At 36.0% G+C, this 26150-nt stretch overlaps 1 protein-coding gene across 1 annotated transcript; it reads left to right on the forward strand.

The window, feature by feature from the left end:
• The first annotated feature begins 14 nt into the window (after positions 1-14).
• Positions 15-24893, forward strand: LOC120337262 (dual adapter for phosphotyrosine and 3-phosphotyrosine and 3-phosphoinositide-like). The gene is made up of 7 exons (XM_039404994.2): positions 15-242; positions 864-983; positions 1805-1938; positions 3214-3350; positions 11590-11700; positions 15496-15669; positions 19269-24893. The coding sequence occupies exons 1-7, from the start codon at positions 160-162 to the stop codon at positions 19293-19295; spliced, it is 786 nt and encodes a 261-aa protein (XP_039260928.1). The 5' UTR covers positions 15-159; the 3' UTR covers positions 19296-24893.
• Positions 24894-26150: the final 1257 nt, after the last annotated feature.

Below are 26150 nucleotides of genomic sequence, written 5' to 3' on the forward strand. Positions count from 1 at the left end.
GTTAATTGACAGCATAGCAGTAATAAAAATAGAATCTTGTAAAATATTTTGGGAAAAGAAGCCACAAAATTTTATATTTTTCTGATAATTGTTTCTTGGATTACATTTTGGAATTATTTAAAAAAATCTTGGCGGTAAACGGCGAGTTTTGGACTCAAAATGGCGGCACCACCAATTCCTGCCAAGCGGACTACGATATCATATGAAAATGTTCAAATAAGACCTTCATTGGACTCTATCAGGTTAGATTGTTTTGTTTAAGGGAGTGAAATGAACTGTCAATATCAAGCGTCTCATACATTTATAACGAGTTGCATGTTGCATTATATTATACACTGTCAAGTGTGGGACCAAAGGGGAACCAGGATGGCTATTTATCTTTGTCCCAGTGCTACCGGTGAAGGGGCCGAGGCCACGGGTGCCTGGATATATAGTGTTATGAAGCTTCTTTCTTGATTTAATTTTCATTCCAACTTCAACACTTTTTGCTGATTTATATATAGCCATAAACAGTTTATGTGTGCATATTATATGTAGGTGCATGATATTGGTACTAATTATGTTAAATTATCAATCCAATTATGTTACTTCACTCAGTCTGTAATAAATTGGGGTAGGCAATGTAAAAACAGAAAAATTCCGGTTCTTCAAAATAAAAATAAACTCGTTTCTTGTTTCGCTATTTTCAGTGCAGCTGCCTTGTTTGAAACGAAAGGTAGGGTATGAATGATCGTTGTATAATTAAAAAAATTGTCAATCCTATCTCTGGTTGGCCATATGTTCGAATCGACTCATTGGTTTTCCTCTTCTCGGGATAAATAAAAACTCCTATCCTCTGCTCTAATTATCAAACTTAATTTCAGTTGGTATCATGGAAATATCACACGACACATAGCTGAAGCGTTGCTGATGGCAAATGGTATGGAAGGAAGTTATTTACTGAGAGATGGGAAGGAGACCGGATCATATTCTTTATCTGTCAGGTATGAAGATGGTTTTTAGTGAATAACATCAGGGATTCGGTGTTGGGAAAAATATACATCGAGCTTAGAAAAATTACCTTTTGGCGCATGGTATACAAAAAGGCAGGCGAAATTTAGGCGCTCCAGAAGTATATGTACCAATATGGAGGTAACTAGTTTTGTTTGTCTACTTTACATCAAGTTGTGTAAAGGGACTGAAACTTATGGGTAGGGGGTATATTCACTTGGTTAACACAGACAGTCCCTGAACTCGTAATAGAACTAAAATATAGAAAATCGGAATAAAATTATGGCCTAACCCCTAACCTGTTACATACACTACGGGAGTACAGAGATTTACACCCGTCTTCGACTTTAAAAACTCTGAGTCCTATTTGACAAAAATCTAGCTTCTGACTTCATGTTGAAACCTTGAAAGAACTCTGCTTAGGCCAGGGTTTCCCAAACTGGAGGTCTGTGATGATATGAAAAGAGTCTGATCGGTTTGGTTGAGCGTTGCGTACGAATACCCATTTCTGTCAGAAAGGGCATTTAAAATTGGGACCTCCAGAAGTATGCGCTACAAGAAGTCGCACAACTTGAATCCTAACCGGTACACACATACTATGTTCAGGTTGTGCGCCATCTTGGTTCGCATACTTCTGGAGCACCCAATTTTAAATGCCCTTTCTGGAGGTCCTAAAATTGTATTGCACCGACCTGCTAATATGATGACAAAATACAAGTCAAGCCTTACCGTGCGGTCATATCACCCATGTTGAATTAATTAACATTTACCTGTTAATTTTCAGTTTGATTCTACCTCTGTATTTTTGAAACAGGAGTAAAGATTCCGTAAAACATTTCCAAATCACTCAAGCGAATTCAGCATTTAAATTTGGAATTACAGAGTTTGAATCGTTGGAATCTCTCATCGGACATTTTGCCAATCAGCCATTACTAGGAGGCAATTCTGGTGAGTATTTTTAACAGGGTCTCATCTAGGGGGGATTTCTGTAAAATTTTTCGTATCTTGAAACGCTTTTTAGACTTTCAAGACTTTTGTAAACCAATGTTATCTGGTCTGTCTAGCTCAGGGGTTCTCAACCTGGGGTTCACGAGAAGATTTCCAGGAGTACTTGGATGACAGTCGAGTTTTCTTGTGTTGCTTTTTTAATATCCTTCAATAACAAAGAAAGTAACTACAAGAGGAAAATATGTGCCAATTGAAACTCAGCGTACATTTTCCCTGATCTTGCGTTGTTGTGACTTTGACGCAACAGTGTGAAATGCACGACTTGGCAGTCGTTACAGCAAATTTTAAGTCAATATATCACAATTTAGTTTGGTGTCTGATTACTGGGGGTTCGCGTTGATTATTTCGTGACTTTGGGGGTTCACGTTGATTGTTTCGTGACTCTGGGGGTTCGCGTTGATTGTTTCGTGACTCTGGGGGTTCGCGTTGATTGTTTCGTGACTCTGGGGGTTCACGTTGATTGTTTCGTGACTCTGGGGGTTCGCGTTGATTGTTTCGTGACTCTGGGGGTTCGCGTTGATTGTTTCGTGACTCTGGGGGTTCGCGTTGATTGTTTCGTGACTCTTGGTAATTAACAGAGAAAAGGTTGAGAACCCCTGGTCTAGCTGTTACAGTCTAACTTGGCAATTAGAAATTTCAGAACCTCCCCCCTCCTTTTGAAAATTTCTAACTAAGCCCCTAGTTTTCTACACCCTGCGTGTTTTTACCTGCAACGTCAGCATAGTAAATTCCAACTCTAGGACATGATGCCAACAAAGCCTTTCGCCAATCGGTATCATATAGAGTATAGAGACATTTTTTATTACCTTACATGCATGCATGTATGTCCAAAAAGAATCCACTATTCGAATACATTTGAAGCTGGTTAATACTTATCGATCTTGATCTGTAAGTATGTTGATAGGTATTTGTCTGTTTGTCTGTTAGATGCACGCAATATCTCATGAAAACGAGATTGAATCTGCTCCAGATTTTGCATGTGCATTCATCATATGTCGGACCAGAAGCCTATTGATTTTGGATGAATTATGTCGTATAATTAGCGAGTTATTAATTAATTAGTGATGGGACACAATATGGAGTTGCTGTTTTGGGGATCCCATAACTTTCGATCGATAAGTCTTCGGTCTCTGACCGATATGCTCGTATTCATTATTTTAAACTATCTAACTCGCTTAGAGTTTTATTAGTTTTCATAACTTAACTCATTTCCAGGCACCCTCGTTCTCCTGAAATATCCTTACCCGAAACAAGTCGAGGAACCCGATAACTATGAAGACATCGTTCTACAATCCACGGTACGCAGCGGAGCCACTGAGGAGGATTTAAAATTTCAGACAAAAGCTACTTCGGTGAGTGCGGGTCTTGATGTTTTTTTGTTTTTTTTTGTGCTTTGGGTTTTAAATTTTTTTGTTATTATGGTGATTAATGTAATAATATTACTTGTGTTGTATAATAGTTTTTTTTCTTTTATTGAGTTTTCATATTTCACTCTGTATATGAGTACTACAAGTACTGTAGTAGGTTACACATTCACTAATTGGCCAATTGCTTTGAAATTTCAGGGCTTATTAATATTTTTTATTAGAAGGCAATTACTTTCATTTATCTCAAAAAATTCTGTGATTTGTTTTTTGTGTTCTATGACGTCATCAAAATTTATAATTGTGTTTCTTGTTTCAGTTTATCTTTGCGTAAGTTCTTTTGCTCAGCTGGTATCGGTAGGCTACTGTGACAAATTGCATATCCGCACCATTCCATGTTCTTCCTTTGAGCATCACTCTCTTGTTTTAAGGAATATACTGTCCTAACCTTCATTAGGATTTTAGTAACTTACTGTATATCGAGTTTTGGTTTTAGCGACACTTGTAATCCTAGCTTTGATAATTTATCATTTTATTCAAATATATATTTTTATATATATCGTATCATGACAGATTTGTTATTCAACTGTCAGGTTACAAAACAAAATTGCAAAAGATTGAAAAAGTATTCAAAACAATTTTTTTTTTTGGTTTCAGCGACGCTTGTAATTCTGTTTTTGATAATTTGCCCTGTTTGTCGAAAGGCTAATTTTAAATGTATTGTAACAAGACAGATTTGTTAATCAACTGTCAGATTACAAAACAAAATTGCGAAAGATTGAAAAAGTATTCAAAATAAATTATTTTTTTTTGGGGTTTTAGCAACGCTTGTAATTCTGTTTTTGATAATTTGCCCTGTTTGTCAAATGACTAATTTTAAATGTATTGTAACAAGACAGATTTGTTGGTGCTCCCGAAGTATGCGAACCAAGATGGCGGACATCGGAACTTAACATGGGTAACAGGTTAGGGTTAGGCGATAATTTTTTTCCAATTTTCCTTATTTTAGTCCTATTATCAGTTTGAAGACTAGCCAAGAGCCTCCCGTAGTATTTATACCTAAAATTATGGCCTAACCCTAACCTAGTACACATATTACATTCCGTTGTCCGCCATCTTGGTTCGCATACTTCGGGAGCCCCGATTTGTTAATCAACCAACTATCAGATTACAAAGCAGAATCGCAAATGATGGAAAAAGTATTTACAATGATGAAATTTTTTGATCCTAGCGACACTTGTAATTCTGTTTTTGATAATTTATCATGTTAGTCAAATAATTGAATTGTAAATATGACAAATTTGTTAATCAACTGTCAGGTTACGAAGCAGAAATTGATTTGTTTTCTCAGAAATCCTGTGCACTGTCTATTAGATTGCAGCTTGTACGTCTAATTTTAAATTTATGGTTTTCTAATTCCTAGAATTTTTTTTGCAAAATTATTTTATTTTCATGTTGATTATAATACAACATCAATATAGAAGCCAAAATTTCAAAATTTTCTGTGGGCCCCATGGATTCATTTTTAGTGTTCCATTACGTCATCGAAAATTGCAAATCTTGTGTTGGCTACGTTTTTGTTAGTCATGTAGTTAGAGGTATGTTTTAGACTACTTGTTCATATATTTGAGCATCTCTCTCTTGTTATACTAAAAATCTCAAATTTTCTAGGAGATAAAAGTAGGGAGACTCATCTCTGAGCAAAGTAACCATCGAATGCTGGGAGTGGGAAATTTTAGTGCAATAGCTTTCCTTATATCTTATTTTTGCTCTTTTTTCATAGGTTTAATTTCTAACGTCTAAGTTTCCAAAAATCTCAAATTTTCTAAGAATTGAATTTTGGGTAAATTTATTTAGTTTTATATTAATTCTATAATCAGGGAAATACCGGTTCAATATTGATACAAACAGATCAATAAAGCAAGGAATACCAGGCCAGACTAGATAACTGGAAAAGTGTTCGGAAATATATGAAAAATTGAGTTTCAGAATGATTAAAATTCAGTTTAAATTTTATTATTAAATTTATGGGCCTAAATTTATGTTAATTGTGATAAAACATGAAATAATGTTCATAAAAGTGTAACATGACACATGGACTATTATATTGCTTGCACAGATCAATAGGACGAATAATACCAGGCCAGACTAGGTTACTGGAAAAAGTGTTTAATGTTTGGAAATATGTGTAAAATCTAGTTTTGGAATATTAAAAATTTAATTTTAATAAATGTTATTATTAAAGTTTATCAGCTGAAATCTATGTAAATTATGATAAAACAAAAATGCATAAACATGAAAGTGTAAGATGACACATTGACTTATGTCACTTGTTAAGTGATATTTGATACTTTCGTAGCATGTGTATCAGGTTAGGGTTAGGCCATAATTTTATCCCGATTTGCCTTATTTTAGTTCTATTACGAGTTCGGGGACTGTATGTGTTAGCCAAGTGAATATACCATAATTTTCCAGTCCCTTTACAAAACTTGATGTAAAGTAGACGAACAAAATTAGTTACCTCCATATTGGTACACATACTTCTGGAGAGCCTCATATTTCACTGGTCGCATCACAATTCTTTGAAATTCTGAATTAAAACATTAGGCCCAACAAAGAAAAAATATAAAACTAATACCCCCTTGCAGCTAGATCGAACTATTGGTCCACTTCCACACATTTTTGTTTTCAAAATAAAAATTTGATTCAAAGCAATTGGCCAGGCTGCCAGAAACCAGAAGAAATATATGAAAATTGATAATTTTTCTCCAAGTACTGAACATTTGAGGGCAATTGTCAAGGCAAATATCCAAGTTTATTTCAAGTCTTCTGGAAATTTCTTAAATTTTTATAATTTACCATGAGCAAATATGTGAACAAAACGTTACACGCAACTGCTCAATTGCTACTTAACTTTTGGATAAGTTTTTTTCCCTCTTTAGTATTGTGAACTTACCGAGAAAATTTTTATGACTTCATCTTAGGCTGATGCGAGGTGTCCAAAAAATTTCGCCCGATTCTATAGTAATGACAGTATAAGAATAAATAAATTTTATTGTATGATGAAGAAGAACTACAAGCACAATAAGAACTATTCTAAGACAAAAATTTTTAATTGTTATTACCATTAAATTGGGCAAATTTTTTTAAAACCCTGTATTTTGACAAAACATTGGAAGATTTCAGTTGCGACTTGAAACTTTCGAACAAAATTATTTCACTTTCTGCGTTGGTTTCGTTATCTTATCAGAACAAATATTTGAATAGAAATAAAGAAGTCTTTGTGTTATTATTTCATATTAAGTACAATATCTTTACTCAAATTTGATTTGTAGAAGATTGATGGTTAATTCTGGAGGTTAATAAAGATAACTCTGTAAATGTTTGTGGGCAAAGTAACTCCTAAGATTCGCCAACAGGAATGATCTCAAGTACAGAAAGCACATGGCTACTTCACTTTCACAGCTGGTTGGTCATGATCAGTCATCTGTGACTGATGAGTGATGACATCACAGGTAATGCTCACCTATATAGGAAAATGCTAGTTGCCAGAAATACAATGAAGATACAATTAACAGCCTTGTGCTAAGTGTTTGGAACAAGTATGCCATCACACACCTGATCAGGTTGATAGCCAGTGAGGTATTGAGGATCCCCCCTTTATGAAATGTCAGTGCAACTCTGATCACCTTTCACAAGTTTGAATTCAGTGGTTGAGTTAGTTTTGTGATTTCATCCTTAGCAAATATTTATGTAGTTTAGCGCTTTGCCACGTATTGTAAAGTAGAGCTAAGATCTGAAGCCCGACGAAAAGTGGGGTCGGGTCGGGCCTGAAATGTTAATCATTACGTTTGGGTCGGGTCTGGCTTCTCTATCGCTGACTTTTTTGAAATAACTATATGTTTATAACAAAAATATATTCTTAAACTATGTGTGGATACTAAACAAAGCAATACTTGTTATAAAGGGAATAATTTGAATAAAACAGAGAAGAAGCTGTAATGGACTATTCCCCGACCTTTGACGACCGAAAATATTTTTCCTATACTTTACCATACCCGGCTCTGGTCAGTTTGGGCCTGCTAATCCAGTTAATTGGTCGGGCTCGACTCAGGTCGGGTTTAATACCTACGGGCCCAGGTCGGGTCGGGCTGGAATTTTTGGGCTTGATCTCACCTCTATCGTAAAGAAAATGAAATAAAATCGTCCCTTCGATTGTTTATCTTCTGTGGCCCTGCGTCTCATACTGTTGCGACACAATTTCATGGTTGCGTCATGGACATTGCCGTCATTTTCTTGCTTGCAAGGCTTCTCTTTTACATATTCATTTCCATTACGTCTCAAAATTGAAAATTTGATTGTTAAAAGTGAAATAGAATCGATTTGAAGCTGTTGAGTTAGTAATCACAGAGACATTGTACTGGTGAAATTGAATATGATGGCAATACCTTCTTCTTTCAATGGAACTTGTATTATCCGTCTATTATCATGATAAATTATTGCACTCTTGCATTTTGATGGCTGTACCAATACGGTCATCATATAACAATGTCATCAAACTAGCTCCTAATTCGTGATCTTCCTAAATGCAAATTAAAATTTTTTGTGAGCAGTTTTATCTATATTTATGGTTGTTAATCATTTTGCTGAAAATTACGCACAAAACCTTGAGAGTTACGACTAATAGGATTGGAATAGCTCTAACAAGCTTTGCATAATATTCGGTTCAATTCATAATCGAACTTGGACAGCCCTAGTTGTAGATAACAGGTATTCCATTGTTTAACCTGAAATCGAGCAAGCTATTTCTCTCGTTTTCTCGTCGCAAAGATCACGATAGGAGAGAGATCGCCGGCTTTAGCAAGTTCTTATCGGCGGCGCAGATGCCATTTCGGGCGATCGTAATTATACTTTGGCAATCCCTATGATGTGATAGTGACGTCGTAGTGGTGTAATTTTTGGATGGCATAGTCAGGTGAGGGTTAGGAATAACAGATGCAAAAATCGTTATGCTACGCCCACTGGAAGTACTTGTGGTACTAAACTATACTAGACCCCAAATTTCTTCATACACTGAGATAAGCTTCCTTTACTTGATTTTATTTTCAATTGTATTCGAAATAGAGAACTATTCAGTATTGGCCATCTCTGGTGGAATTAGGGGCTTTCAGCCATCAGACAAGTAGATCAAGATGTTCGATATCTCAACTGTTAACAAACAACACAGTAAAAACAACACCTTTTATATTTGTGTCGTTTTAGATGTGATCGACATGAAGATATAGTGATAAGTTTCTTCCACTTTCTGCGTTAGTTTCGGGATCTTATCAGAAAAAATATTTGGTACTCCTGAAGTATGTGCACCAAAATGTCGCACGACCTGAACCCTAACCTTGTTCACAACCTGAGTTCAGGTTGTGCGCCATATTGGTGCGCATACTTCAGGAGGTCCAACTATTTAAATAGAAATAAAGAAGTCTTTGTGTTATAATTTTATATCACGTATAATCTCCTTACTCAAATTTGATTTGTATAAGTTTGATTGTTAATTCCTGATTTCTGGGGGATGACGCCTCGTTCTAAATTGCCATCACATCCCCGATCAGGGGCGTGACCACAGGGGGGAGTCAGATGACAGAACCACCCCTCTCTTTTTAATATCCTCGCTTAAATTTGATTTGTACAAGGTTGACAGTTAGTTAATACCTGATTTCTGGGGGATGACGCCTCATTCTAAATTTTAGAAACAAGTCTACCGTCACACCTCTGATCAGGGTCATAACGAGTGGGTGTTGGAAACCCAAAGCTTCAAACTGTAGTGAATCTTAAACTACAGGAGGTTGATAATTAATTGGCTTAGAGCAGGTGTGCAAAGTGTGGCCCGCGAGGAAAAATTGTGCGGCCCGCAGGGAATTAACAATGTTGAATGGTGTGCCCATAAAACGAGTATTTATCCTTCTGCGTTGCAAAGCCTATACCAGTATTATTAGCAAAACAAGCTAGCAAAGTTCTGTTGCAAAATACACGATATAGGCTATATTACAAAAACATGGCTCTCACTGGTTTAAAGTCAGTGTGACAATAAATTCAAATAGGAGTTTCCTCAAGAGTTTATGCGTTTTAACTCACTATTTCTGCAAGAATCCTTAGTAATGTCGTAAGATCACTAGCAAATATATACAATTTTTGTGCTTGCAACTACTAGGAAGTATAGATTAAATAAAGGTACAGCTCGCGGCTTCACCTAGTTACTTGTATTTGGCCCGCCAATAAAAAAGGTTGCACACCTCTGGCTTAGAGCGAATAAATTATCCCTGAATTATTCCCAAACAAAATGGTGTTCTATGATGAAAAAAACATTTTATAACCAGTTTTGAAATGTCAGTGCACCTCCGATCACCCTGCTCAAGTTTGAATCTAGTGGTTGATGAAGCTTCGTTCACCTTAAGTGAGTTTCATGATTTTACCCTCAGCAAATATTTATGTAAAAAGTAGTCTTTGTTATAATCTCTACATGTAGGAATTGGGGATTTTGAGCCGTCCGACAAGGAGATTAAAACGTACATTATTTCAACTGGTAATAAACAACAGAGAGACCCCAATGACCTTTATATTTATGCTGTTTTAGATATGATTAACATGAAGATGTAATTTTTCACACGAAATTGTCCCCAATTTAGAATGTTTTTGATATTTCATATCCAAAAAATTTTCCTTAGAATATATTTGGAATAATGAAATATTCGGTATTGATAGTAGCAAGTACAGACGTACCCCAAAATGCATAATGGAGTATTCCAAAACATATTTAAATTTATCCTAAATATGATTAAATTTCTTTTAGTTAGTTTTTGATCTTGGGAATTATTTAGAAATTTGTCAATGGTGAACATTTGACAAGCAAATTTCTCCATTGAACATGACATAATTTAGAATTTATTCGATATTTCATATTTAAAAATATAATTTTGGAATGAATTCAGGAAAGGCAATTCCTGACTAAAGCATTGCGAATATTATTAAAGTTGGCGTGATGAGCTGCCAGGCCTTATTTCCAAGAAAAACTCATTGTTAGTCACTGTGTGTAGAATCATATTGCATTATGGTGTGTGAGTCATATCATGCATAGCATGCAGGGCCTAAAATTAACATAAAATTGTATTTTGAGGGATATTTTTTGCAATATGTTATTTGAGTAAGATCATGCATAACCAGGGCTGCCATCAATATGAACCCAAAAATAAGGACATAAGGGAAACCTTAAAATAGATAACAAGGTAACAGACAAAATGTATTCATGTCAGTGCGACCCGTGTCTAGTCATACTTTGCACAAGAAAGAATTTGCACCAGCAGTTCTTTTTTCTTAGAAACTATCTGTTCCATCTCTGTAATTTCACTTTCACTTATTCCATGAATGCGCGTAGCAATCGACGAGGTTCTAATATCATTTCTAGCAAATCAATCATTCAAATTGACCAATCTGAGTGTCTGATACTAGAACCTAGAACCTCTACCTCTGAAATGAAAGAATAATAAGGACACACGTCAAAATTGGGTTTCTTAGAAATAAGAACAAAAAATTTTCTAATACGAAGACCTCAAAATAAAGACAAATCTTTAAATTCAATGCATTATAGTGCATGAGTTTTTAATGAATACTTGGGTATTATGATGTTTGAGTCATACCATGCGAAACACACAGGGCTCAAAATGAGCAATAATATGCCCATAGGTGTGCATCAGGGTCATAAAAGAAATTTGTTCAAAGCAAGGTCAGGCACTCAGAAAGGAAGAAGAATCCTCTTTAAGAAAAGTTGCACTCACTCAGAAGTAAAGATGACTCATCTCTGAGTGTAGTTACGCGTACACACTCAGAAGTAAACGAGACTCATCTCTGATCAAAGTTACGGGCACTCACTTAGAAGTAAAGAAGACTCATCTCTGATCAAAGTTACGTTACGGGCACTCACTCAGAAGTAAAGAAGACACATCTCTGATCAAAGTTACGGGCACTCACTCAGAAGTAAAGAAGACTCATCTCTGATCGAAGTTATGTTACGGGCACTCACTCAGAAGTAAAGAAGACTATCTCTGATCAAAGCTATGGGCACTATCCTAAAAATAATAACATTCCAGGGCTGCCCATACAAGCTTTTGTGCAGCAGGAATTTGTCAAAACGCAGTTTAAAAAAACACTTTTAAAATAAAAAAAATTTCTCTTTTAGCTTGCAAGTAAAGAAGGATTCCTGACAAAGCAGGGCTGGGTTGTTAAGAATTGGAAGACGAGATGGTTTGTGTTGTCAAAGTACGATCTCAGTTATTTCTCAGATAGATCGGTAAGTTTGGTTTACTTGACTTTTTTATGGTGGTTTTTGATGGGGTTTTTTCATTGTTTTTGCTCGTTTTTTCATTGTTTTCGCACGTTTTTTGACGTTATTTCTGACTGTTTTCAAGATTTCTGCAAGGTTTTTGACGTTTTTTCACTGTTTATGCAATTTTGTTCAAGATTTTCGGTTGCTTTCCACATTTTTTTGGTGGTTTTTGACGATTTTCCTAGGTTTTTGGTGTTTTTTCATGGTTTTTGCTATATTTTGCTAACAATATGCAAGGATGCTTTGATGTTCCAACGTAGGGTGACCCATACGATAAAGAAACCATAAAATTCTTGATCTGCATAAACAAAAAAAAAATTATCTAACACTTAAACTTATCTAGGACGCTTCACAAAAGTTATGTTTTGTTTTCTCTGGAACAGCAGAGAGGGCCTGTGGCCTCTCCAATGGGGCCACAAGTTAAAGTCTTCATAAGAAAACTCCCCATTTGCTTGATAATGTTATTTCACTGGGTGTTTTTACTTTCTTGAGCATGAATTGTTAGAACATAATTGGATTCGGAATCTTCCAATCAAAATAACACTTAAATACCACTGGATTGAGAACAGGGGCCATGAGTGCTAAAAGCTTCCAAAATGAAAGTCATCAGTCATGAAAGATTGGGACCCACTGCTCCAGCCCAGTGTTCTTGAACCCAAGTGTATACTGGACCTTAAGTAGGGTATACAACTGATAAAGGGTGTACAAAGGGTGTACAGCCTAAGTCAAGGATTCTAAACTCTAATATGATAAATTATAAAATATTCAATTGGAGACAACAATGTTAACACGGTGCACATGGAATATAAAATGTCATTTACGCAAAGAACCGACTTGAGCACATCTTTACATCACAATTTATATAGATATGGCACGTGTCTAGGTTGATGATTTCAGCTGCCATGCATTTCGCTTCGCTTGATTTACGTTGAACATTATTCGCGTTGATACTAGGGCCTTCAGTCAAATTTATACCGTTTACAACTTGCGGACACTAGCCTATTAGATTGCATGATGATATTGCAGTACAATATGTGATTAAAATTGAATATTTATTTAAGCCTTAAATAAACAATGGTATTTGTAGGGTATACAAAGCTCTTGAAAAATTGTAAAAGGTACCATGGTAAAAGTGTTTGAAGAACACTGCTCTAGAATATGTCCCAAATGACTTGGCTTCAGTTTTTGTGTAACCCAGTGCTTATCTGGAGGAGGAGAGTCGATGACTCTTTAAATCAGAGGTGTGTAACCTGCGGCTTGTGGGCCAAATGCAACCCACAGGTAAACTTGTGTGACCTGTGCAGAAACTCCACTTTCGAATGGCGAGCGGCCCGCGAAACAAGTTTTTAATTTAATCTAGTATGTGTGAGTAATTCCAATTCATTTGCGTTGCAATGGCTATATCTGAGCAAAGCGAACAACGCATCTCACAAGATCAATAACAAAAAAATTTTGTGTCTGCAACTACTAGAAAGCATATGTTAAGTAAGGGTGTGGCCCACGGTTTCATCCAGTTATTTTTATCCGGCCAACGTGTATTATTTAAGCATGTCCGAAAATTTTTTCGCAGGAAATTTTGTCGTAGGTAACCTCACAGCATCGGAAAATTTGTCGAATTTGAAAAGTCACCGAATAGGAAAATTAACCGCACAAAAAATGGCTGCAAAAGCACTTTGCTGTAAAACAAGTATTTGTGATAAAAACAGTTGAGTTCATAGGGTTAGGGTATGCTCTTAAATACCGAATCTTTTTTAAATAAAAAAGTTTGTTAATAAAACTGTTTTTATCACAAATACTTGTTTTACAGCAAAATGCTCTTGCGGCGACTTTTCCTTTGCGGCCAAATTTCCTGCGGCCAATTTCCCTAGAACCGTATTCAAAGTTGCACACCCCTGCTTTAAATGCTAGGCCAATATGCTGCTTTAAGTTATTCGTCAATTTGGTTTTTTACCAGTATATCAATTCCTTACTCTACTAAAGAGATGAGTCATCGCTGACTGTCTGTTTTGTCTTACTAAGCGTTTCCATATGACAGATAGCTTGCTCATATACCTTTATGACACTTCCTTGAAGGTTTCAATATGGCTTTTTGCTCTTTAAATGGTGTAGGCAGTAGTTTAGTATTATTTATTTAACTTATTATGGTGTAATTCGCCCCTATAATGCTGTATAACAGTGGTTTCGAACCTTTCATGGCTCGTGGCCTCTCTTCGGAGTGTTTTAGCCCCTATTACCCGACCGATTATCTTTCCAGTGGTATTTAAAGAGTGTTGTTATGATTGGTAGATCTTAAATCTCATTATATTCAAACAATTCATGCTCAACAAAGTGAAAACACCTTGTGAAATATTCTTAACAAGCAATGGAACTAGAAATAACAGGAAGTTTTATCGTGAAGGGAAATATAAAATAAGTCCTGCGTCCCTTATGTGCCCCCCCTCCCCTTCAAGATGTGGGGTTGGAGTCTCCATGCACACCCCGGATGTCTGTCCTTGCTTCTACATATTAACCTACATGTGGTTGTTAATGGAAAGTCAGTCATGTCATGAGAAGTGTGTGAAACATAGGATTTCTAGAATCTAGACTTCTTTCCACGGCCATGTGTTGGTTAATCAACAAAATTTGTTGATTTTATTTTCCAACTTCAAAAAAAAAATCTAGATCGTCTAACTTGTCAAGATTGTAGGTGCTCCCCATTTTGGGATTAAATTTTTTTCAATGAATGAATTAAATTGTACAAAAGTAAAGAGTTTAAAGTTTAAATTAAGGGAAACATCATTAAAAAATGTTGGAATCTTATGTGTTTTCTGCTGGTCGTTATACCAGTTTTTACATTCTACTATACCGGCAAATCAGGAAAAAAAAAAATTTGGCGAACATTTTTATTACTTGCGCTGATTATTTGGTTTCTGCGAGACTAACTACTTATCCTTCTTCTATGCTTTTGTGCCGGTGGATCCGTATGCATATATTGCAAGGATGCTGTAGCAAGAGTAGAGATACCTATCCTAAGTGATTCAAGAGTCTTGCTGCACACTAACACAAATATATTTCTGTAACGTTTCGTCTGACCAAGGTCAGACTTCTTCAGACATACATAGTAGTTGAACTACGTATCACTAGTTCAACTACTATGTATGTCTGAAGAAGTCTGACTTTGGTCAGACGAAACGTTACAGAAATATATTTATGTTAGTGTGCAGCAAGACTCTTGAATCACTTAGGACTTTTATTACGTATCTGTATAGATAGTAGAAATAAAAAGAGAAAGTAGTTTCCTACCAAAAAATTAGAAGTTTGAATAAAGATCGGACGATTTCAGATATTCCACAATAGCCTGATAGCAGAACTTGTATTGATCCTGAAATAAAGAGGAAATTCTTACTGTATTGAAACCAAGCAGAGAGACGTGGTATAGGCCAGGGCTACTCAACTGGTGGACCACAATCCGAATCTGGATCTTTCGGGTATTCGATTCGGACCGCACCTAATTCTTTATTTCAGATCATTAGCCCCACTTTTGAAGTTTTCTTTTATTAAATGACTTCTATTGTTTTAAATATCTATGAAAATAACTATAACACCATAATAAACAATCTTGATTAGCAGATAATCGTTAGCCCGTCAAGGAAGTGTGTGTTTAATTTCTGGAAAGACCGGACCGAATAAATTTAGAAGTTTTGTATGGGAAACTAGTATTTTTGAGTAGTCAAAACTATAATTTTTGGATTTTTTTTGCCAACTGTTTTCCATTTTTAGAAAGAAAAACCGATCAAGACCCTCAATCTCCTAGATTGCCAGGGATGCATAAAATGTGACGACGTCGGCAAAAAAAACTGTTTCAAACTTGACTTTCCGGATCGTACCTGGTATTTTTATGCAAATACTGAAGAAGAACAAGCAGAATGGATGGATATTATTAAATGGAAATTGGTAAGAATTGGTTATAAAAATTTTTTACTCTAAGTAAGACTGATAATTTCTTGATAAAAAATTTTGGTACTCCTGAAGTATGCGCACCAAGATGTTGCATAACCTGCATCCTAACCTGGTACACAATCTGAGTCCAGGTTGTGCGCCATCTTGGTGCGCATACTTCAGGAGGTCCAAAATTTTGAAGATATACTGTGTGAATTTGCTGCGCTCAAAAAGGTTTATTGGCAATATTCTATTCCTAAGGCAAACCAACTTTCAAATATTATTGACTTGACATACTTTATTGGTGTACTCAGCTCATCAGAAAGCTGATATGTCGATTTTCTTTTTCTTTGATAACTAGGTACTGCTCTTTTAATTCTGAGTGAGTGCATCTATCTCTAGCACTTCAGTTGTCGCCGTAACTTTTCTCAGAGATGAGTGTCTTTTCCTTATCAGTAACTCTACATGACCTTGCTTCATTGTTGAAGCGGCGGTGTGGCTCAACGGGCTAAGCGTTAGGAATACGCTCGCCACCGCACCTCTAATTACTCAGCGTGGGTTCGCAGGTTCGAATCCCATGCAGGGATGGTTATGTGCGAGAGGATTGCTGGACTCCTCGCCGCTGGTCGGTTACGGCTTCCTCCATCACCAAGTCCATGCTTCCGAAAACAAACAATACAGTAAAAACTAATCCCATACCCGACTTGGAATGGTAACCGGACGAGAGGCCGTGGTTCGTCATATGGATAAGCCGTCTTATCGGCTTTCCTCTCCCCCGGGATAAATATGTAAATTCTATCTATCCTAATTGAATAGCTTACTAGAAGGCTTAAACATTAATTCATGGCAGACGGTGGCAATTACTTTTCTGATTGTGCCAGTTACAGATTATAGACTTGGTTACTGAACCTCTAAATTCATTATGACACACTATGATAAAAAGGCAGTTTATCTACAACAGCTAGGCAAACATTTATAAAACAATAAGAAGCATTATCATTATGGCGTTATTTTTGTCGATATATTCAGCAAAAATTTATATTCATAAAAACTACAGTCCCAATTTCAGCAGACACAGTGGGCCGGATTAAACTCTTTGGTGGGCTGGTTCCAGACTATGGTCTGCAGTTTTCCCCTGATTTTTTCCATTTATTATAAGCACTATACAATTTATGGCATTTATTATTAGCACTATACTGTTACAAATGTAAACACACAGTTTATGACTGTGTTTACTGATTGTTAATTCTGAAGAGCAAGCATATATCCTTCACAGATAAGTGTGAAATGTTGTATCAATTTGTCACTTAAATCAATATTTGAGTCTTTCAATAACGTTATCAAATGCACTCAGAAAGGATTCGTTAAATAAGTCACGGTATTGGTAAACCCCATTTTGCCAATCTTGCTGGCAAAATCATCTTGTGTCATTCACGTTTCTAAATTTGAAAAAAATACTGTAACAGAGCCCATCATCTTACCTGGAATGTTATAACTCATTAAAAAATTGAAAAATCTCTTCTCTGAGCAGGGTTTGTGCGACCGATGAAATGCCGAGAAACTCTTTAGGATTATCTGCGTTACTGACAAAGACTTGAAGCCGTCAATATAGTCAGTAGCAATGCCCTGGATAGTGTGGCCACTTGAAATTTAAAAAAGATCATGTTTTTGTATCATACATTGGAGTTTTGCGTAGCTTGAAGCACTTTTTAGCCCCTCGAGACTTTTGGAAACCCATGTTTTTTTTTTCGGTCTCCGGCCAGACCAGCTATCAGTAACTGTCGAACTTGGCAATTATACATTTCATAAAATCCCTGCCTATGTCATGCACTTATTTTAGAATATCAACTACCCACAGATAACCGTCTATATGTGAGGTGCTACTATATTTTATTTTTGGAAGCACTGTAATCTTTCAGTTCATGTCTGGTATGGGATTAGTCAGCCAGTTATTTGTTTAAGACGCATGGACTTGATGGTAAAGGAAGCCGTAAGCGACCTGCGGTTACGTGAACCACCCTACGGCGACGAGGAGTCCAGCAATCCTCTCGTACATAATTATCCTCGAACCTGCGAACATACACAGGGCAATGAGAGGTGCGGTGACGAGCGTATTTTAACATTTAGCACAATGCGCCACACTTTTGAACCTATATTGCCTAGACCAATGGTGCACAACCTGCGGCCGTCGTGAAAAAATAATGCGGCCGTCCACATACAAAATCCTATACGTGAACAAAACAAAAAAGTTCAAAAATAGGATTTGGCGGCTATGCTTTGCAAACTTTTATAGAGAAAATGCATTAAAATATTTGACATTTTATTATACTTTTGGGGACAAGAAAATGGGAGTGACCACCCCTCCCCGCCTTTTGATTTTTTCCAAAATTGTGCAACCATTATGCAACTTGCTGTAATATATCTGCTCAAGAATAGGTCCAGCAAAAAGAAAAATCCGTTTAAAATGCGAATATTATACTTCCAAGTAGTCCCACATACTTATTAATTGGGCAGACTGCACCTCGCATGGGTCAAATACGGGGTTATGACGTCATAAAATTGAGAAAAAAAAATTCGACGCGCTCATCAACCCCCTGGAAGGCGTATTGAATACAAATAAATGCAATGCGGCCGCCAATAGCAGAAAAGTTGTGCACCCCTGGCCTAGACCCACCCACACACACACTCAGATTATTAGTCAAATATTAACGACTTGATTTATTGACGTCATAAATTGTTATTCTAAGTCATCTATTGATAACAGATTTTAATGAGATGACCTATGTTTGCTATGTGCTTACTGCTTGCCATATGTCAGATACCAATTAGGTTCGGCAGATGGTGTTGAGTGTTTGATATATTGCACTGCTGATAACCATGTGTGAGTTACGTACGAAATCTATGTGTTTTTCCATGTGTTTCGCTCTGAACAAGGTTACACACAAGCAACTACCAGCTATGATTGCCATTGCACTGCTGATACCCATGTTCGAGTCGTTTAATTATTGTTTGACTGTAATGCATTTTGATTACAGTGCTTATTCATGACTTTCTCTTCAAACAAGGCCCCATACTAGAAGATACTGATCCCTATTGCTGTGAATTAATATTTTATTGCACACAAGCAATACGTAACATACACAGTTCAATTGTCACCTCAAATAACAGAATATAAAGTCAGACATTACGTTGCTTCTGCTGTACCAAAGTACTCAATGACCTCTGGAGACCAGCATGGCAGTATTTATACCCAGGGAGCATGCTTCAGTGGTTTTACCCACAATGCTCTACCATCATGCTGTGCTGTCATTGGCCAGTTAAGAGCGGTAAATAGGATTAGAGCACAGTTATCCTAGGATGACAATCACCTGGACAAAATGTGAATGAGAACACACAAGTTATCTATTTATATGTAAAAACTATACATCATTTGGAAGGACCGAAAAATACATGCCCGTATGTAGCAAATTGCTGATGCTAGCAATAAGCAGGTCAATAATAAAGTTGAGTGAAATAACAACACACTATGGTTAAGCAATGTCATGAAAAAAATAACTAGATAAAAAGCTTGGCAAAACCACATTATCTAAAAAATTTCATTTTATTTTTTTCAGAAACAAATCAGAAAAGACTCGATGTGAAGGAATCCACGCTCAAACCAACACAGAAATGACTGTAGTTTAGTGATTTTAGAATACACAATCACCTCTATAGACTTCAAACTGTCGTAGTATTTATTCTTTTGCAACTGAAAAAAAGAATATTTATTTCAGTGGTTCTCGACCTATTCATGGCTCGGGGCCTCCTTTCGGAAGGTTTTAGCGGTTATGGCCCCTGTTCATCATTCCAGTGAAATTTATAATGTTATTTTGATCCCATTATGTTCAAACAATTCATGCTCATCTAAGTGAAAACACCCTGTGAAATAATCTTATCAGGCAATGGAACTAGGAAGAACGGGGAATGTAAAGGAAAAACTGAAATCAGTTTCGCGCCTAGTATGTGGCCGCCAATTCCTCCAACTGCTCTGTGGCAACCTTTTTGGGGGGGGGGGGGCGGGCCTCTTGTCGACGGCTTTTCATACTAAAGATATGTATTTCGTATAAAAAGACGCAAAAAAAAGGGGGGGGGCAGAAATTGTATTGTATGTCACTATATTACAGTACTCGAGCATCAGATAGTATGTAGACCCTAAAATGAAAGTAATAATCTGAAATTTTAACCAAGGATGACCAAAAACTGGGCAATTAACTAACTATATATATTGCCATATCACAGTATGCAGGCTCACAACCTGTACATTTGTTTGAAGTTCTAAATTCAATAATTTTTATAAAAGGAAAGCCAAGAAGCAAGAAAAATGTCTATATAGTGGCATTGTCACCCTAAAATGTCTGAATTTGATAATTCTAATCGTGAAAAGCAATGACTGAATAACCAGAACTAAACTTTATAATTATATACAATATATATTCTGTAACTTATTAATGAATGGCCGAAGAGCTGGACAATCAAGTTCAAATTAGAGCCTACATTTCCTCAATCAGCATTCCACTCCTGTTTGTTTTTAGTTATGCATGTCCACTAATTGTATGTCAACTTTCAATTTCAACTGAAAATGCTCGCAAACTGGATATTTATTTAACTATATGTACCCTCATACTGATTCCACCAATTTATGCATCAAACAATTCAAAATGGGGCTATTTATAGAACAGTAAATACTTATCTAGAGTTTTAATTGGGGCGCAGATATTGAAACAATGTTTCTCCATGAACCAGTATTTATACCAATTTTTGAGAATTCAAAAATCCCGTCCCAATGGTTTATTAATGATATATTGTTATACACAGGTGTATTCTGTACCAGCTTATGTTCGTTATGCTTTTAGACTTTTTGTCAGATTTTACTTGAACTACTGCTTGCTTCCAGTTTTTTTTTCTGTATTTATTTAATGGGTTGTTTTGATTTGAATAATATATGTTAGATAGTTTTAGTTGAACTAGTTTTATCGCTTTGCATTTAGTTATTTTTCAATCTTGTTTTTGGGAGGAAGGGGAAATTGTATCATACTGTAAAAATACTAAATTTTAGTGTGAACAAATTTATAAGCTCTCCGTTGATCATTTTCATGCTAGTTCCTGACTACAAAAACTTATATCTGTCCCAATCCAGAAACATATCATGAATCCTATTTCCCTGTAAATCACTTGGCATATAATATACGGTTCCATTACATTTGAACCCACGTACATTTGAACCCATGACAATTGCACCTGTATGCTATTGCACCTGTGGAATTTTTTTTGTTTCACGGATAGTTAAACCCATACTAACCCTAACCCACGGGTTTTAGCACCCGCATATAGATTGAACCCGTGGATATACGCATGGGTTCAAATGTACGTGGGTGCAAATGTACGGTCACCATAATATACACCCACAAAATTGCTGCTGCTCTCCAAGAGCAGCCTACTAAAGAAAGAAAGCCCTCAGAAAGAATATTTAATAAATTTCCAAACCCTGAAATATAGGAGCTACTGAAGTATGTGTACCAAGATGGCGCGCTACCTGAACATAGTATATATGTACCAGATTGGGGTTCAGGTTGTGTGACATCTTGGTGCACATAATCTGGGAGCGCCAAAACATGTCATGTAACTTTTTTTACAAATATCTTGTTGGCATATTCAGTTCTCCACTCTCATTACGTTCAAGAGACAGCCTAGAAAGAAAGTCTCTCATAATAAGAATTTTAATTAATTTTCTTATTTTAGCCAAATAAATTATGTATTCTTCAGTGGTTTTTATTTCTGAGTACTTCTGAGTGAGGGCACTTGATATCACTCAGAGATCTATCACCTTTGTTTCTGAGTGAGTTTGCATGAGTGTTATATACACTCCACACACTCTGCTCACCTTCGAGAGACATCCTAACAAAGAAGGAAGCTCCCCAGAATAACTATTCAATAAATTTATCATTTTAGCCAAATAAATCATGTATTAGATTCTGGCGTCTGTAATTCACTCAGATCAGTCACCTTTATTTCTGAATGAGTGCATGCTTGTGAGTTTTCTTAAAAATGTACTATTAAGCTGTTATAATATTTTTATGAATGAATTTTTTGTCAGTTTTAGCTTTTTTGTGATATTTGAACTATTGTGATTATGTGTCTTAAGTTTAATGCTATATCTATCTATTAATACCTTCTCTAGTCAATATCAATTCATTATCACAGTTTAATACTGATAAACCCGGAAATTCACTGATCTGGAAGACTAACATGGTGGCGCAATTTTTCTCGAAGCCAGTAATCGCCGCCAAGTGAGACAGAAAATCTATGAATTTTCATTAACTATTGCGCAATACTGTGGTATTCTCAAAAGTACTTCTGGACTTCTAAATAGAGTCAACATTTTTATATTTTTCAAGAATTTATACGATATATACAGGGTGGCCCAAAAGTAGGTATACAGTTATTTTATTTATTTTTATTACCTTCCAAGCAGCTAGAAAACTAATGTAAAATTCACACTAGATTTATTATCTAAAAAAATAAGCATTTTTGTGGTAATTACCAAGTAACATAAAGTGAACTGCAAGTAGCTTCAAAGCATATAAAATAGTTTAATAACTGTATACCTACTTTTGGGCCACCCTGTATATATATATATATCGTAATTGTATTCGAAACTTTGAAACGGTTCTGTCTGTCATTCTCATTCAAGCATTTTTGCACCGAATCACATTTATTTAATTATAAGGCGATACTACTTAGTGTAGGTACATGTTTAGGAGATTGAAGGCCCCCGGCAGGGTCGTATCCTGGGGTGAAGGGGTCAGAACCCCCTCTTTTGAAATGTAATTAAAGCATTTTTCTGTGTCATTCATAGCATTTTTCATAGTTTGAAACCCTTTTTAGATCAAAACTCTGAAAACTCACATTTTCCAGTCGGATCCGATAAATCAGTACAGTCTAACTTGGCAATTAGGATATTGAGAACCCCCCTTTTTTTAAATTCCTGACGACCCCCCCCCCAAGGTCCCAGGACTCTCTACATCCTAATTTTGGCAATACTTAAAATGTTTTTAAATGGAGTTACACTAAATTATTCTGAAAATATAAAAAAAAAAACTATGTCAGCTTAGTGTGAAGAAGTTGAATAATTTAATAATTGAATAAAATTGAATAATTCATCCCGCTTTCATAGAAGTAATTAGGAAATTTATGAGTTTCATTCTTTGGGGCATTCTTTACATGTATCACAGGACTCTCTACATCCTAATTTTGGCAATGCTTATATCATTTCTTTAAATGGAGGTACACTAAATTATTTTAAAGATGAAAAAAAAACTATGTCAGCTAAGTGTAAAAAAGTTCAAGTGTAGACAAAATTGAATAATATTTCCCACTTTCATAAAAGTAATCAAGAAATTGATGGTTTTTTTTCTTTGGGGCATTCTTTACATGTATCACATATCTGTTATACTGTTTTGAGCCAAATGACATGGGCATAGCCTGGAATATTCAAAGGATGGAAAATTGGAAATTTCTAATTGCCATGTTACACCCTAAAAGCTAACGGGTTCAGGTGTTAGAGTCTTGAGGGGGTGAAAATTGTTTCAAGCTATGGTAAATTGCTATGTTTGATACAGAATTTTTTTTTTTTCATTTTAAAAAGGTGAGGTCCGACCCAGAAACCTTCCTGGCTACAGCCCTGATATATACATACATTAAATTTGTGAAATTCTGATTCCGGAAATTCAAAATTTTGGTTCTAGATCTCAGACTTGTGATCTATCGATACAATATCATCTATATATCACACATTACTATGCCTTGCTATGCATTTTTAGAATGTTTCTGTATGTTTATAATTACAAACAGTTTAACCATTTTGTACAGCAGCAGTTTCCTTTCCATTCTTTGATTTATCTTTGCATTGTGAAATTGTTGGTTTAGCATATTTTGTTCTTGGAATTCGTCCCAGTTAATTTTGCTCAGAGATGAGGTCTCAGAAGTCACCTTGACTTCTGAGTAAGTGTGTGTGTTGTCCCACCATTAATTAGTCTTTTGTTTCTGTAAATTTTGCAACTTCAGTAAATCTTTCTCCTCCCATAAATTTACTATCTTTTGGTCAAAAAGTTTTTTGAGGGTTTATTTGCACGCGTGCAAAATTTTCTACTCAGAAAATATCCCCCCATAAAAGTTCCATGCATTTAAAATTTCCACAGAGATAAAAACTCGACTCTAACCTACATTAACAGGTTTTGTTAAATTCATTATTTGTATGTTATATCTTCAGATTTGTGTAAGAATTTCTGTGACCAGTTTTATTGTACGCAGTTATTCAAGGCTTATTATGTTTGGTTTATTATACTGAAAGAATCAATCCCAAACTATTGTGTGCTGGTATTTAAGCCTAATTGATCTTTACATTGTGAATTTGGTACCTACTTAGGGCACAATATAAAAAGGTGTTTTCGAGATATTATAAAAAGCTAATTTTAAGCTTCATATTTTTCGTTTTTATTGTTTCACCAAGGGATAACCGAAAATGAATAATCCCAAATATATGCTAAATATTATTTTGAATATTGATATGTTCCAATTCAGTGGTTCTCAAACTTTTTCAGTCACCCCCCTTTTTAGTCTTGCACCCCCCGTTAAAAAGCTAAAAATAAGCTACAAATAACAGATATTAAGGCGAAATTATGCTTTATTGAAAAACATGTTGAAAATACATGGATGGAACGTAAATACCCAAAATAAGAAATGTAAATATCCAAAATAAGGCAGGCAAAATCAATTCTAACAAATATTCATTTGAATTATCTTCACACCCTCTCAAAAATGTCCACGATACCCTTGGTGGACGTGCCCCACTGTTTGAGCTCCTAGTTGGTATATGTGTTTTAAATTGGGACATTTCTAGAAAGACACATAGGAGTCCATGTATATTAACGAGTTTGAGTTGTTTTGTCCTCAATTTTTCAGAAGCGAAATGAAGGCTAGTGTTACTGTGATGCTTTCTTGAAATTTCACTTTCCACTTATAGTTGAAGGCCTCAGACCTTCATATGAGCTAAATTATGTGAAAAGTAATAAATTGCGATAACCCTCTCTCCCATGTACAACAAAGACCAAGTCAAAAATATCCAAGTTACCCAATCTCAGCACTTTTTTATGTATTATCTTAGTTGCAGAATTATTAGATATAATATGATCATTATTATACTTGTGTGTTCGTTTTTGTGTTGTTTGATCAGAGAGTCGAAAGACAATTTTGTATTCGCTTGATGCAATGTCAACCTACTTAACTAGTCAGAAGTTAGAGACTCGTATAGTAGACACAAGACTGCTTTGGAGTAGTATATAGTTATAATGGTGGATCAGGGTCGGCAATCTTTTGTCCCTCGCGGAACAAAATTGGGGGTTGCAAAACATTGGCGGGCTGCACATATTTTTAGAAAATTGGAAAACACGTTTAGGCGGTCCGCACATCATTCAAAATTGTCATTTCTCTGCGTGCCGCACAGTTTTCCTTGAGGGTCGCAGGTTTAACCCCTTTGTATCAGGTAATTCTTTATTATGGGGGGGGGGGGGAGGGAATTCCCATAATACGCGTCGTTGAACAAAACTTGAGTTTGATTGCTACCGTGTTTCCCCGAAAAATAAGACCTAGCCTAAACTTTAAAAAAGTTTCTAATATAAGCACTCCCTTAAAATGAGACCCAGTCAATAGCGCGATTTTTGTTTACCTTGTCGATAACAAGAAATCTCTCCTACACGTTTTAAATGATTAATCTAAAACGTGCTAGAGAGAAAAACGTTGTCATTTGAGTAAATGGATATCGGTTTTCATATTATATTTGAAAATCTCTTAGTTCTGTACTTTGTAATGTTGTTTTTGATAAATGAAAATAAAAGACATCCCCCGAAAAAAAGCTCTAGTGTTATTTTTCGAAAGAAAATTGAAATAAGACACCGTCTTATTTTCGGGGAACACGGTATATTTCGCCAGTTTCGGAGATACAGACTAGAGAAATGTGGTATACCGATAGATAAGTACTTCGAAACACAGAACGGAAATTTAACAAAGTGGCCAAAACTTCAACTGAGGTTTAAAGCATGTGACATCGATCAATTATTTCGGTTCTCTGGCATAAAAATCACGAAACGTAAACAGACAAACAAAATACAGAAATAAGCGCGGCGGTGTGGCTCAGCGGGCTAAGCGTTAGGAATACGCTCGCCACCGCATCTCTGATTACTCTGCATGGGTTCGCAGGTTCGAATCCAATGCAGGAATGGTTATGTGCGAGAGGATTGCTGGACTGCTCGCCGTCGTTGGGTGGTTCACGTCACCGCTGGTCGGTTACGGCTTCCTCTATCACCAAGTCCATGCTTCCGAAAACGAACAATATATATAACGAATCCCATACCCGACTTGAAATGGTAACCGGACGAGAGGCCGTGGTTCGCCATATGGAT

The sequence above is a fragment of the Styela clava genome, chromosome 10, assembly GCF_964204865.1.
Source record: "Styela clava chromosome 10, kaStyClav1.hap1.2, whole genome shotgun sequence".
Classification (NCBI taxonomy): Eukaryota; Metazoa; Chordata; class Ascidiacea; order Stolidobranchia; family Styelidae; genus Styela; species Styela clava.